We start from the raw sequence: 14,153 nt of genomic DNA on the forward strand, positions 1-14,153 counted from the left end.
CCGCCGGTGCCAGCCTCTCCCCTTTCGCTCGCTGGCACCTGTCGCACCCCCTGACATATTCCCGTACGTCCTCCCTCACCTTGGGCCACCAAAACTCCCTGGTAACCAACCACATGGTCTTGTGCTGCCCGAAGTGCCCCGCTGTGGGGCTGTCGTGCAACTGCTTGAGTACTCTGCCCCTCAGTTCGCCATCGGGTATGTACAGTGCCCCTTTGTAATACAACGCCCCGTTCTTTTCTTCAAACCCCCCTGTGTTCTCCTCTGTCCTCCTGAGTTCTCTTAGTTTCTCTTGGGCGTATTCATCGTTCTCAGTACACGCTATCAATTCCCTCTGCCCCACCAAAGCCGCCCCACACACCCAGCGGTCCTCAGGGATTACATGCCTTTCCTCAGGCGCTCCCTCCCCCTCTAAGTACTCAGGTTTCCTGGAAAGAGCGTCCGCCCTTACGTTCTCGGAGCCTGGCACGTAACGAATTTCAAAGTGGAATTTGGAGAACTCCTGGGCCCATCTCACTTGTCTCTGGTTCAGCACTCGGGCTGTTCTCCAGTATTCCAGATTTTTGTGATCAGTTCTGACTTGAACCTTGTGTTGCGCCCCAATCAGCAAGTGCCGCCATTTCCGGAATGCTTCATGAATGGCGAGCAGTTCTCGGTCGTATACTGTGTAGTTCCTCTCGGATTTGTTCAACTTCCGCGAGAAGAATGCACACGGTCTCCATTCAGACGTATCTTTTCCCAGCTGGAGAAGCACGGCCCCCACCGCTCGGTCTGACGCGTCAGTCTCCACTCTCATTGGTTGTTGTAGATCCACGTGCAAAAGTTGCTCTTCCGATGCAAACGCCTGCTTTAAGCGTTCGAACGCCCGCTGCACTTCTTCCGTCCAAACAAATTTCTTCTTCCTGCTAAGACAATCCGTGATGGGCGCTGTTAAATGGGCAAAGTTTTTGATGAACTTCCTATAGAAGTTTCCGAAGCCCAGGAACCTTTGCACGTCCTTCTTGGTCTTTGGTGTTTTCCATTCCAGTACCTCTTGAACCTTGCTGGGATCCATGGCCAATCCCTTGTCAGACAACCGGTACCCCAGGAATTCCACCTCCCTGGTATGAAACTGACACTTCTCCAGTTTCACCCACAGCCGGTTTTCTCGCAGTTTGCTCAGTACCTCTCTTACATCTCGCACATGCTGCTCCTCATTTTCAGAGTACACCAGGACGTCATCTAAGAACGCTGCGCAGTTCTTGTAGAGCAATGGCCCCAGGACGTGATTCATGAATGATTGAAAACAGGCTGAGCCCCCTTGTAATCCGAAAGGCATAACCAGGTACTCAAAAGCCCCCAAGGGGGTGAACATAGTGGTCTTCCACTCATCCCCCTTTCTCACACGTATCAAGTTATATGCCCCCCTAAGGTCCAGCTTGGTAAAAATTTTCCCTTTTCTCACCAGTGTCAGAATGTCATCAATTCTAGGCATAGGGAAAGTCACTGGTTCTGACACTGCATTTAGGGCCCTGAAATCACATACAAGCCTGGGTTTACCCGTGTTTTTTTTGTCCACAAAGAACACTGGGCTGCCCCCCACCGCTCGTGACTCTCTGATGAAACCTCGCTTGAGATTCTTGTCAATGAACTCCCTTAACTCCTGCATCTCACTGTCTGACATCACATACAGATTGCCCACTGGCAATTGTGCTCCTGGGAGTAAGGTAATTTGACAGTCAAAGGGTCTGTGCGGGGGCAGTTTATCTGCTTCCTTTTCGCTGAATACGTGGCACCCTCCCCTTGTCCATCACTTCCATCCCTGCTAGAGTGGCCCTGGCCCCTGCCTGAGCCTCTCCCTCCTTGCAGTGTTCTAGGCAATGTGCTGATCCAAAGGAAACCACCCTCTGATGCCAGCCTACTAGCGGATCATGTAGTGCCAGCCAGCTCATCCCCAAAATAATAGGAGCTCCTCCCAAGGTGGCTACGTTAAACGCTATCAGTTCTGTGTGTCTTGCCACCCTCATTATCATTGGCACAGTCTGTTGGCTCACTTCTCCTCCCAACAGTTCCCTCCCATCAATCGTGGTAACCTGCAAAGGCTTACTTAATGGGATAGTCTGTATCTGGTGTTCAGCTGCAAACTCCTTACTCATGAAATTACCCAGGAGCTGCCTGAATCCAATAGCGCTTTTATCTTTAGTGGGTGTCCGTTTGACAGTTCCAGCAACACCTCTATCACAAGCGCTGGTCTTGGAGGTTCCGGCGTGGGCACATTCACTACTCCTTGGCCTGGCTGCTGTGCCCTGATGTTGGCAGCCAGGCGTTGGCTTTTACTTGCTCCTTGATTTCTTCTTCCTCCTTCCCCCCAACAGTTCCCGCCATCCCTTGCCATTCCTTCCTTTGCGGACAGACTCTGGCAAAGTGACCTGGCTGTTGGCAGAGATAACATTTCTTGGCACTCTTTCCCTCCTTCCTCCGCCCTTCACTGGTGTTTGAAACTGCGCGCGCGCGCGCGCTGTTCCAAGTTCCATCGGCTCTGCTGGCGGGAAAGGCTGCTCCGGAATCTCTGGAATGCGGAAGTCCTTCCAACGTTCCCCCTTTCCTTCCCGCTTTTCCAAAGCTCTTGCCTCCTGGCGCGCTCCTATGGACAGCGCAGATTTAGTCAGCTGGTCCATAGACTCCGCCCTAGGTGCCCGGGAAAGTTCATCTTTCACTGCCGGAGAGAGCCCTTCTTCAAACAGCATTTGAATAGGTTCACTGCTAGGTCCCACCCCAGTCTATGTATCAACATGGTGAACTCAGTCCAGTACTCACGTACAGATCGGCTCCCCTGTTTACACGCCATTAACTGCCTGCGCACCACTCCCTGCTCAATCTCGATGGAAAACATCAGGTCCATGGCGCGGAAAAACTTCCACGTGTCCTTTAAGATTTCATTGTTGGCTGCCATCAGGGGTCTAACCCAGTCCTTCGCCCCTCCCTCTAAATGGCCAATAACGTACGCCACTCTAGAGTTCTCATCGGGGAAGTCATCAAACAGTAGATTGAGAGCATATTGCATCTCTGTTCTAAAGGCTTGATAGTTCCTGGGATCCCCCCCAAATTTCTGCACCAATCCAGGCACCTTTCTGGCAAGTGGGGTGGTTTTCCCCTTATCCGCATCTTGAGCCCTCCTCTCCTCGAGCCTCGCCGTTTGCAGCGCGAGCTGGACCTCCAACGCCCTGTACCTTTCTTCCAGGCTTGGACCCGCTCCAGCTCCAGCTCCTGCTCCTCCGGTTCCGGCTGGTTCGCTCATGATGCCCTCTGCTTGCACAAGCTGCTTTCAAAGACTGTCGGATTGCTCTGATGGGATAATGAGCTGCTTGTGCGTAAAGCTTGATCCCTCGGGTTTTGGCTGGTCAGCCAACCTGAGTCTCTAACGGAGCCCCCAAAGCATGACTCCGTCAGTCGCTGGTAGAATCCGACAGTGGGCGTCTACGGAACTTACTCCAACATAAAAGCTGTTTGACGGACATGCGCCTCCTGGACTCTCTGCGTGACAGCTTCCGGCGAGGGGTGGGGGTTCCTAAAGGGGGTCTTGTTACCTCCTCACTGTTCTCACTGGAAGTATCCCAGAGCCTCCCCTCCGACTCCCTTTCCCTTTGAGCTCCTGCTCTCCCCCTACTGGTTCCCTCTTCTGCTGCAGAGTCTCTCCTATTCTCCTGGAGCCTTTCTACCACCTGTTCTTCCGATGGCAGTTCCCTGACACAATCCTATGCATGCCTAATATGATGTAAATCCCACAAAGTTTAATGGGCCTTCCTACTAGAGTATAGGATTGCAGCCTAAGATCAACTTGGACATTACACTTGAACTTGATACACTGTGCACCCTCTTTTTTAAAAAAAACAGCAACCACATTTTGCTAAGGTTGGTTCTGACCTCTGTTTCTTCCTTGCTACAAGTTCTTATATTTCTAACTATTTCACACTCTTGAAAAGAAAGAAATAACTCTTTTCTCCAACAAAATGCATTGCCCTTTAACTTACTGATGCACATTATGATAGATTGAGCCAGTCCCTTTAAGAAACACCAGCCAATGCTACAGCAACTTCTGAAATATACAGTTTACATTTCTTTGCATATATGCGGGGCTTTTTTCAGCCAGAACTCACCAGAACTCAGTTCTGGCACCTCTTCAGGTGGGCGCCATTGCCATTATAAGAGAACAAGGGAGGCATTCATGGTGAGTTCTGGCACTTCTTTTTCTAGAAAAATAGTACTGCATATATGTTTGCATGCACAAAACCACAAAGGTACAGGTACACAAACACCCACCCACCATTAAAATATAGCCTTTCTATGTCAATAGTTATGGTGACTTTAACTGCAATGGAATAGTCTTTAAAAAGCCACATGGTAGGTTGTTAAATCTCTCTTCCTAGGAATTTCCATTCCTAGGAAGATTTACAGACTACCTGCCAATCTATTTTTAGAAAGATATTTAACATTTCAGAATGTCTTTCTTACCCCTACAAATGATGGAAAACAACGTAATAACCATGAGTTGGGGAAAATGTGTTAATTGCACCCAATCCTACCACATAGGAAAAAAATTGCTACGACTGTGAAGTGAGTTGTTTTATAGATGCTTGTCTGCAAAGCCATATACATAAATAAAACAGGGACAGGGAACATGTGATCATGGAGATGTTGTTGGACTACAGCTATCTCTGATCGCTGACCATGATGTAGTGATGTCCTGCAACCTTCTCATGGTCACACGTTCTTCATACAAAGGAACAAAAAAGCAACCCATCACAGCAGGAGTTCAGATTGTCTCCAACCTGGGGGGTATTTTGCAGTTCTTCTACGGCACACTTTTAGTACGGTACTCAAAAACACAGATCTTCCATATGCCCATGTTTCGATGTATGACAGAGAGGTGCTGTGCAATACTCATTTTTATCTCGATGACATTTCAGCTACTAGAACATTTCCTCCTAATTAACTTTAAAAAGCACTGTCATCCATTCAAAACAAACAGAATATTTTTCTTCAGGGTATCAGGAGCTTGATAATATGTCCAACATTCCTTCAAATGGGGAAAAAAACCCCAAACCATTACATTGGTAACTCAAGGCAGCTCTTGAGATAAGGCTTGTAAAAAGCATAATGAAATTCCAAGCAACTCCTCTAACAGAGAACGTTATTTAAAACCAATGTTACGATCAAGCTAGAGGAATGCACACCTGGAAAAAGGGTTCTGTGTATTTATCACCAGCTAGATAAACATGTGCTAGGTGCACTGGGTGGGAGCCCAAGTCAGCAGCCCGCATGCACATAGCATTAATGAGACTATCAGTGACATGCTGCTGCAGCCATACAGTTGGATCAGGGCCATGCAGTACCATTCTGCCAAAAGTAAGCATTTTCAGTTCAATGGGAGAGTTAACCACACCCTTAAAACTAACCTCCTCAACTGACTGGAAATTACACGAGTTGAGTTTTGACTAGTTCATCTGCCTGAATAATATCTACCAGAAGCACTTTTTTCTATTATGTGACTCCTTTTATTTTAAGGAATTAAAAACTTTAATTCTACCTCAATGACAATAAAACATGAGATTGCAAAAATGCTGACATGATTCATTTTTGTATGCTTGAAAAAAAATTCCTGCACAAAATGTTTGAAGAATCAGGCCAAAATGATGTACACGGGAGGCAGATAAACTCTCTCCCACTGAAATTGTAGGGACTCCCATGTGCATTGGTTTATGGAGGAGAAGGTTTTATTGCCTTCAATCATGACAATGACATCCTTGATGGGAAACCCACCAGCTTCAATTATCATGTTAGAATGTAGGATAATGTAAACACAGCATCACCCAAGTTAATCAAAACACATTGTTATCTGAATTTACTGTGACTCTTCTTTGGAATCTCATATCAGCTCTAACTCTGAAGAATCTTCCTATTTATCTTTACCTCCCAAAGCTTTGAATTTCATGCAAATTACCTGAATAAGTGAGGCTGTAATACTGTATAGCAAATATCAATATATTAGAAGAGTTTGGACTTCACACCTTGCAGTCATGGAACTCATTGGCGTAGCGTGGGGGGTGCAGGGGGGCCCGGCCGCACCGGGCGCAACCTCCGGGGGTTAGGGTTAGGGTGCGCAAATCCATGGGTTAGGGGGCGCAAATCCATGGGTTAGGGGGCGCAAATCCACGGGTTAGGGGGCGCAAATTACTTGCCTTGCCCCGGGTGCTGACAACCCACGCTACGCCACTGATAGAACTGTACAGTCATATTAAACAAAGTCCTCCAGCTACTGCTTAGAATGCATCTTCTAACCATTATCAAATTATTGCATGGGCATAACTAACTGCTGCTTCTCATGTTTCATGGTCAACACTGGGAGAGGCTGCAGCACTGCTGCTTCTTGCAACCCTGAGACAGCAACAAAAGCTGCAGGCCTCATGCTGTGACTCCTCCCTGTGCCAGTGTGTGGGCTCCTCCTATGTGGCTCAGAACTTTCATAGTTCAGGAAGATACCTTACTGCAGTCGCTTCCACAGGACAAAAAATGTTTTGAGAAAGGGTTGTGCCAGTGATTTGCAGTCTGAAAATCCCACATGAAGGTTCTATCTCCTTATTAAACCCACAGGTATTAAGAATCAATATGTAGTATCATCTCACCATTCTTCTTGACAAATCCTGCAAGATTTTCTATTAATTGGATCTACCTTTTTATAGAAAAGTAGATTAGAACCAATAGCCATGGCATATTACTTACTGACGTATAAAGGAACCCTTCTCCATTTAGGGCTATATACAAGCCTGTTTTTACACCCTGGATAGCGACAACTCGAAGTCCCACTGGTATAAGGTTGAACAATGCTGTAAAAATAAAGAAGATCTGTCACAGATAAGCAAATGATGTCATGTAGAAATCCTATGCACAGTTAATTCTCAAATTCTACCTGTGACTATATCGTAAGACTGAAGCCAGAATGCAACAAAGTTCATTTCAGCCACAGTGTTAGAAATCAAGCTAGGAGTAGTGGCAGTAGCAGATTTAAATTGGTTCAAAAACACTTCTTGCTGTACCAGAATTGTTTCAGATTGGTTCCCATGAAAAAATAAATATGTACCTTCTTCACTCAGGTTCACTTTTGTCATGTGTGAAAATATTCAAAGTTACAACAACAACATATTATTATTTGTACCCCACCCATCTACTGGGTTGCCCCAGCCACTCTGGGTGGCTTCCAACATATATAAAAACATAATAATACCTTAAACCTGAAAAAGTTTCCCTATACAGGGCTACATTCAGATGTCTTTTAAAGGTTATATAGTTACTCATCTCCTTGACATCTGATGGGAGGGTGTTACTGTACATAAGGTGGGCACCACTGCCGAGAAGGCCCTCTGCCTGGTTCCCTATAGCTTCACTTCTCGCACCAAGACAGAAGAAGTAAACCAGGAGTCGGCAATGTGCAGCCTATGGGCAGGATGCGGCCCACTAAGACTGTTTTACCAGCCCATGAGCCGCCCCCAAACTGAGCCGCCCACTCGGCGAGTCCCCCGCGCACTGCGCTAAACCAGCGCAGCTCAGCACGGGGACTCGCCGAGTGGCACCGGAAATCACATCTGCGCACGCGCATATACCAGAAACTATTTCTGCGCATGTCCAGACACCCAAAATCACTTCTGCACAGGCACGATTTTTGCCATCTGGGCATTAGCAGATGCGATTTCCGGCATCGTGCTGTGCCAGTCTGGCCCACAGACGATCTCCGTGGGAGTGATCTGGCCCATTGCCAGTAAACCTTGCCGACCCCTGAATTAAACCCTTCCCTGCTATCTAAACCTTATGACAACAGGGCTTCAGAGAAGCTGAATTGCAGCATCCATCTTTGAAAGTATCAGTGTGCACAAATAGCTGCTTTAAATTGCTTCCCATAGCAACGGTCTCCATGTGGTAAGCCATTTGTGTGTTGTAGCGGCTCACCACACAGATGGGGTTTTTCGTGCAACTTCAGCCTCTCACTCTCCCCCCCCCCCCAGGTCTGTGTTGATGTGTGGGAAATCTCCTGATCTGCCTGGCAAACCATTGCACACAAACAGCTGGCTGCATGGAGGCAACAACAATGGACGACAATTGAAGCATTCTCCATACAGTGGAGTCAAAATCCATCTTGGGCATATTTTCTGGCTCAGCACTTGCAAAGGATCAAGCAATCATGCAACAGTTTCTCAAAGGGTTGCTTATTGATTTAAGCTGGGAGGGGAAGCATCAACAGAAAGTGAGACCTTGAAATCATGACAACAACAGGTACAAATGTTTTGACCAAAGTGAAAATGTATGAAAAAAGAACAACTTGCTCATTATTGCTCATCACAGGAGAGGGACATGACTCAAGCAATATGCCCAGGAGGGAGAAAAATAACAGACCGCTCACAGGAAATACATCAAGAAAATTAGGCTCTATTATTAATTCTTTGTCATATTAGAAGATTGTGGGCACCATAAGAATTGGACTTTTGAAGCTGCTGTAAAATGAAGCAGATGCTTGCGTCTCTGCAAGTAAACGACATTCATCTTGTATAGGGCCCCACACCACCAAGGTGGCCCCACACAAGGTGGTAAGGGGCATGAGCAACTGTGGGCTACTGCTTGCCTTAATTGTACAAGGTGGCTGTGCATTGTTTTGCTTATTTAAAAACCTTTAGAGGAAGGTGCTCATGTTGCACACAGCACCATGAGCCACTCTTATGTTTTCTCTCTCCTCCTATACTTCAGAGTGAGGCAATACAATGTCCTGCCATTCTGGAGCCACTCTAGTTCTTACCACACTCCTCGACCACTTCAAACATTTAACTAAAGCAACAGCTCCCTCCAAACCATAACTTTTAAATGGAGTTTTCAGGTGTGCTGGATGTAGCACACCGAAACTCTCTATAAGTGGTTTTCAAGAAAAGTTAGAAAAACGGAAAGTGAGGGGTTAGGAGAAAGTGGAATGTTGTTGGTAGGATGACCTCCAGCAGTGGCCTTGGTCTCTAATACAGTGGTGCCCTGCAAGACGAATGCCTTGCAAAACGAAAAACGCGCAAGACGAAAGGGTTTTTCGGTTTTTGCGTTGCTTCGCTAGACAAATTTCCCTATGGCTTCGCAAGACGAAACGTTGTTTTCTGCTGCTCCAGAGAAGCGGACACAGAGCAATGGATTCAAACTACAAGAAAGAAGATTCCACCTAAACATTAGGAAGAACTTCCTGACAGTAAGAGCTGTTCGACAGTGGAATTTGCTGCCAAAGAGTGCGGTGGAGTCTCCTTCTTTGGAGGTCTTTAAGCAGAGGCTTGACAACCATATGTCAGGAGTGCTCTGATGGTGTTTCCTGCTTGGCAGGGGGTTGGACTTGATGGCCCTTGTGGTCTCTTCCAACTATGATTCTATGATTCTATGATTCATATTTCAAGCTCTTGAGCAGCCCGTGAAGATATGTGGAGGAACTCACACCAACAGACCAAAGGGGAAGCATTACTCACAGTATTTACAGCATTGGGCTCCCTCCAGAGCATTAACACAGAAAAAAGGGTTTTTAATGGAAGACGGAAGAGCGAGTGGGACTGCCACCCATCCTAGGGTACCCTGACCAACCTCAAGATTTTAAAATTGGCTTAACTTTCACTGAGCTGGAGACACAGTAAGTGACATTTCTAATGAATAATGGGAAATTGTGGAATGCCATCACAATTCATTGTTGCGTTCTGGCTGCTGTTGAATTCAGCTGCCACCATAATGATCATGAAATATTAAAGTAGTCCTTTGCTTAGTAGAGTTGCCATATTTGGAAGAGCCAAAGAGAGGACACTATGGCGGCCATTCAAAGCAAATAAATGCAATTTGTCCCAAATTTTAGCTCTGAAAAAGAGGGCACACGGCAACCCTACTTACAGCAATGCTATCTATGTAATTTAGAGTTATTTAGTGTTATTATAACACACCTTAAGAGACTATCATGCCTAGCAATACTTCAGGAGGCCTGCACACTTAAGCAGAAACTAGGAAGCAGGTATTCTTCTCAAACTAGCACATAATTTTAGACATTTTTGAAAACTATCTTTGTTGAAAAGGAAGCCGGGCTATCGTTCTGCAGCGAGCAGCTTCAGCGCTTTCCTAAAATCGTATGCTTCGTCTCATTCACATATATGAAGGCACTGGGGTTTTTTAAAATATGCATTTGTATTTCAATTTGTAAATATTTTAAAAAAGCAAAAACAACTTTTACCAAAAGCAAAATCAGAAAACAAGAGGCATAAAAAACAACAACACCCAATGATGTTTGCATGTAAATTTTGAAATGGTTAACTTTACAATATGTGTGGAAGAGATGAATAGTTTCCTAGAACAATCACTTACTAGAATTACTGCTGTCATCCTTGGTTCCATCGAGACTTCCATCAGGGTGCATTTGCAAGTAGTAGCCTTGCCTGCAATATAACCTGGTCACTATACCCTTGAGTTGGGGATCTGAAAGACAAACATATTTCGTCACTAGCCTCCAAGCCATGTAAATAGATATCCTAATGTCTCTATTTGAGAACTGCACAGCTCCCCTTAATGGCTGCCTTCAAGGAGTGGGGATGTAAGGATTGGTGAATTTTGATTCACCCATTTCCTCATTTTTCAATTCTGTTTTCTACACTTCTGCAGCAATTTTATTTATTTTAAAAATCCCATGAAAATTATTCAGCATCTTAGTGCGAATTAATGCTAATAAACACATTTTTGTATGCAGATTTGACCTGGGTACACATTTTTGCAAGCAATTTATCCTAATATAATGATTTTTTTCCTGTTTCCCCCCCAATAAAAATAATATATTCACCTTTACGCATACTTTTACCCAATATATACATTTTTACAAAACTTGGTTGGAGAACTGGATCACAAAATTCAAATGAATGCGAGTTTTGAAGGATGGCTGTGTTTCAGTTCTAGTATTGTTTCGGAATGTGTGAATTTGATAGATTTGCCTTTGAATGCAAACTGAATTGAATTTCTACTTTGTCCCTAACAGGAAGCAAACAAATTCCTAACAGGTTATCAGAATTTTAGCAGTCATTCTGCTCCTGAAAAATAAGGAGAAGCCAAAAAGGACAAAGCTTTTATCAACAGAGTAACTGATGGCCCACTTTTTGTTTCCCACTACAAATGGATGAGCCCCATTTTATCCCTGAAAAGTGTCTTTGGTAGCTTCTTTTTCTATCAGCTGAAAGCAACATCCCAGCAAGTTGGTAATTCATAAGAACAGATAAGTTAATTGAAAAGATCAGTTGATAATATGTTTATCACATTATGCATTTTTTCCTCTTAGTTACAGCTCAAAATGATTGTTCCTGTTGTTCATTCCCATCAGTAATTTAAGATATGGTCCATGTTGCCCACATAAAACAAGGGTAGGTGAGCTACATTGTATTGGACATATGCTTACTGATTAGCCTACGGAAGCTCACATAGTTAATTGGTTGAAATTCGGGCCTATTAGACATTATGATGACTAACACCAGGGAACACACTGACTGTGAACAACCACTTGGCAATAAATAAAAATGGGACTCTTAAGAAACAGAAGTGCTGAAATAACTTGGAAAATTCCCAGCAGCACCAAAATAGAATTGTTATTTCTTCATAAAAAAATAAGCCTCTTACTCTTAAAATGTGCACAATATAGCTCCAGTATAATTAGTCATCTAAATTGCTCAATACAAAGTCTATCCATACTCTTTCTTTCTCTTTCTTCCAACAAGAGCTGCAGCAATCCACCTTTGTTCTAATCCTGTTCCTATTTGCACAGGAAATCTGTACAGGCTCCAAGTTCTACTTTTTAAAGTTCTCTTTGCAAGCTTAATTCTTTTGAAACGCAGACAGGAGTGCAATCCGGCTGGTACACTTTCATAGGAACATACTTTCAGTACTTTCAAAAATTTCTAAACTTAGCAGAGATAAATGTAGTGTACCATAATAATTAACATAATCTGGGAGGTCCAGGCCAACCAATCACTCAGGAAATGAAAAATTGTACCTTTCAAGTTCACATTATTTGTAACTAAAATCATGTTTGCTAAGCACGGTTGTTAATAATGAACAATGTCACATGCATACAGGAACAAGAGGGTTTATAACACAGAGAGAACAGTAAGATGCATGTCTTTCAGTAAAAGGATTCCAAGTCATGACTGATGAAAGAGAGCTTTCTCCAGGCAACTGAAACCTCCTGTCCTATTTCAGATGTGAATTGTGTGTAATTTCTGATAAAGGTGGGGCATCATGTTGACATATATTCCTCAGGTAATGCTGGCAGATCACATCAGGTATGAAAATGTCTTACATTGGTAGAGAGATATGGAAGGTTATAATTTTTACGTACTGGCAGATTTAATCCTTTTTGTCTTTTTCAAATGTCATATTATTATTATTGTGTGCATGCAAAAAATCTAATAATGCGGATTGCCTTTAAGAATGCAAAGTCAATAAGACCCTTGAAAAGTTATGCCTTTTTCAGAGTTGAACCTAAGTAAAACTAGGTAACAGGCATGACTACGCAACAGACATTGTGCCTAGTTTAAAAATGAAAACATATTGTATATTGTAAGTTGTATGTTCTCAAGCTATGTGTTCAGAATGGAAGGGCAACTGCCGCCCTTTTTTTCTTGTTAAAACTTAAATCTATGTGTGTAAAAACTTTATGCTACCAACCTCAAAGGAACTGTATGGGTAATTCCCACCCCTCTTTCCTGCTCACTGGAGAATAGAATATTCTGCAGTTTTCTGCCAAGGGCATAATCAACAAGTAGCTCAAGCCCTCCATCCGTCATGGAAGTCTGTGATTCCAAAACTGTCATGCATGAGCAAACCCTCCATGAAAATCAAATCATGTAATCCATTTTAATTTAGTCACATCCAGAAAGTACAGAGACATAGCAGAATGACAGAGCCATTTGTCACTTTGCTTCTAATTTGTACAGAAACTAGCCAGTCCACATTAGTATGACTACCAAGTCAGAAGCATCTATAAATCAGTAGGTTGCATTTCTATAGGAATAGAAAACAGAAGGGCAGTGGGATAATAATACAAGATTTCCATATATAGGAGCACTAATACCTGGCTAAGAAAAAGAAATTCAGATGGTTCGTTTTTTTAATACGAGACAGGGATTGCCATCATTTTTGTGTATGTCATTCATCTGTGTGCCAGTTTCATATACGCTTCCCATAAATCAAGGTTTTATCCCAAAGCTTCAGCTGTGGGCTGAAGTGACAATGAAAATCTGCAGGCTAGAGAACCCTGGCACAGTTTTGCACCTGGCAATTCTACCTATATCAAGGACTAATGTAATTCATTTGGCTACAGCCCTTTCAGAACTCCCTCTAGAATTTTAATTTCTAAAGCACCTGGGAAAATTCCATAGAAAATAAGGTATTCCAGATCATCAGTGAGCAGCTCAGTAGGGAAAGGACAGGAGCCTAATTTGCAATGCTAAGTACGAAAATTCTGAACCACAGCCAATTTTATATTGTTATGTACAGGAAGCTTCTTCTATAATACAGAGTGGCAGGGTTCCTTAACTTGTGATTAACTTCATTTACTCCTTGCCAGAATGCATAAAAGCACATGAAATGAAGTGGTATATTCTTTCTGGTTAGATACGCAAAAGCATCACTCCAAAATGCTGCTGGCATATTCACGGAATGTCGTACGGCACACTGTATGTGGTCCTATTTCTTGTTAATATGCCAATTGCACAAAATATGGAAAGAAACCACTCGTGTTACTTGTATAGAATTTCACATTTGCTTGTATTGAGAGGCAAGAGCTGAGCGCCTGCATACAGAACAGGAGGAGAGAAAAAACTGCATGGTCAACAATCTGGCAAACAAAAGAAAAGAGAAAGAAATTCTACTTGCCTCCAAACCGATTAAACTGAAATTTTCAATATTATATATGTCACACACAGTAAATGTAGGGCACCTAGGGTCAACGCTTGTTTTTAATTTGAGGGTTGTGCCAAGACACAAGGCTTTCCCAGTCTGTCTTACAGAGTATTTTGGCAATGAACACCTACCTTTCTCCATCTCCTGCTGCTAGCACTAGGCATAAAGCAATCAATTAAAAATATGTT

The 14,153-nt window shown here is 43.6% G+C and overlaps 1 protein-coding gene across 4 annotated transcripts in view; it reads right to left on the bottom strand.

Moving 5' to 3' along the window:
• FGF14 (fibroblast growth factor 14) overlaps positions 1-14,153 on the bottom strand; it is a 295,842-nt gene that overhangs the window by 67,453 nt on the left and 214,236 nt on the right. For all 4 annotated transcript variants that reach the window (XM_083735375.1, XM_083735377.1, XM_083735376.1 and 1 more), the window contains 2 exons: positions 10,390-10,500; positions 6,757-6,860 (listed from right to left, as the gene is read on the bottom strand). In XM_083735375.1, the coding sequence (XP_083591501.1) occupies positions 6,757-6,860; positions 10,390-10,500 (215 nt within the window). The remainder of the gene's footprint in view (positions 1-6,756; positions 6,861-10,389; positions 10,501-14,153) is intronic.

The sequence above is a fragment of the Podarcis gaigeae genome (assembly GCF_964106915.1).
Source record: "Podarcis gaigeae genome assembly, chromosome: 4".
NCBI lineage: Eukaryota > Metazoa > Chordata > Lepidosauria > Squamata > Lacertidae > Podarcis > Podarcis gaigeae.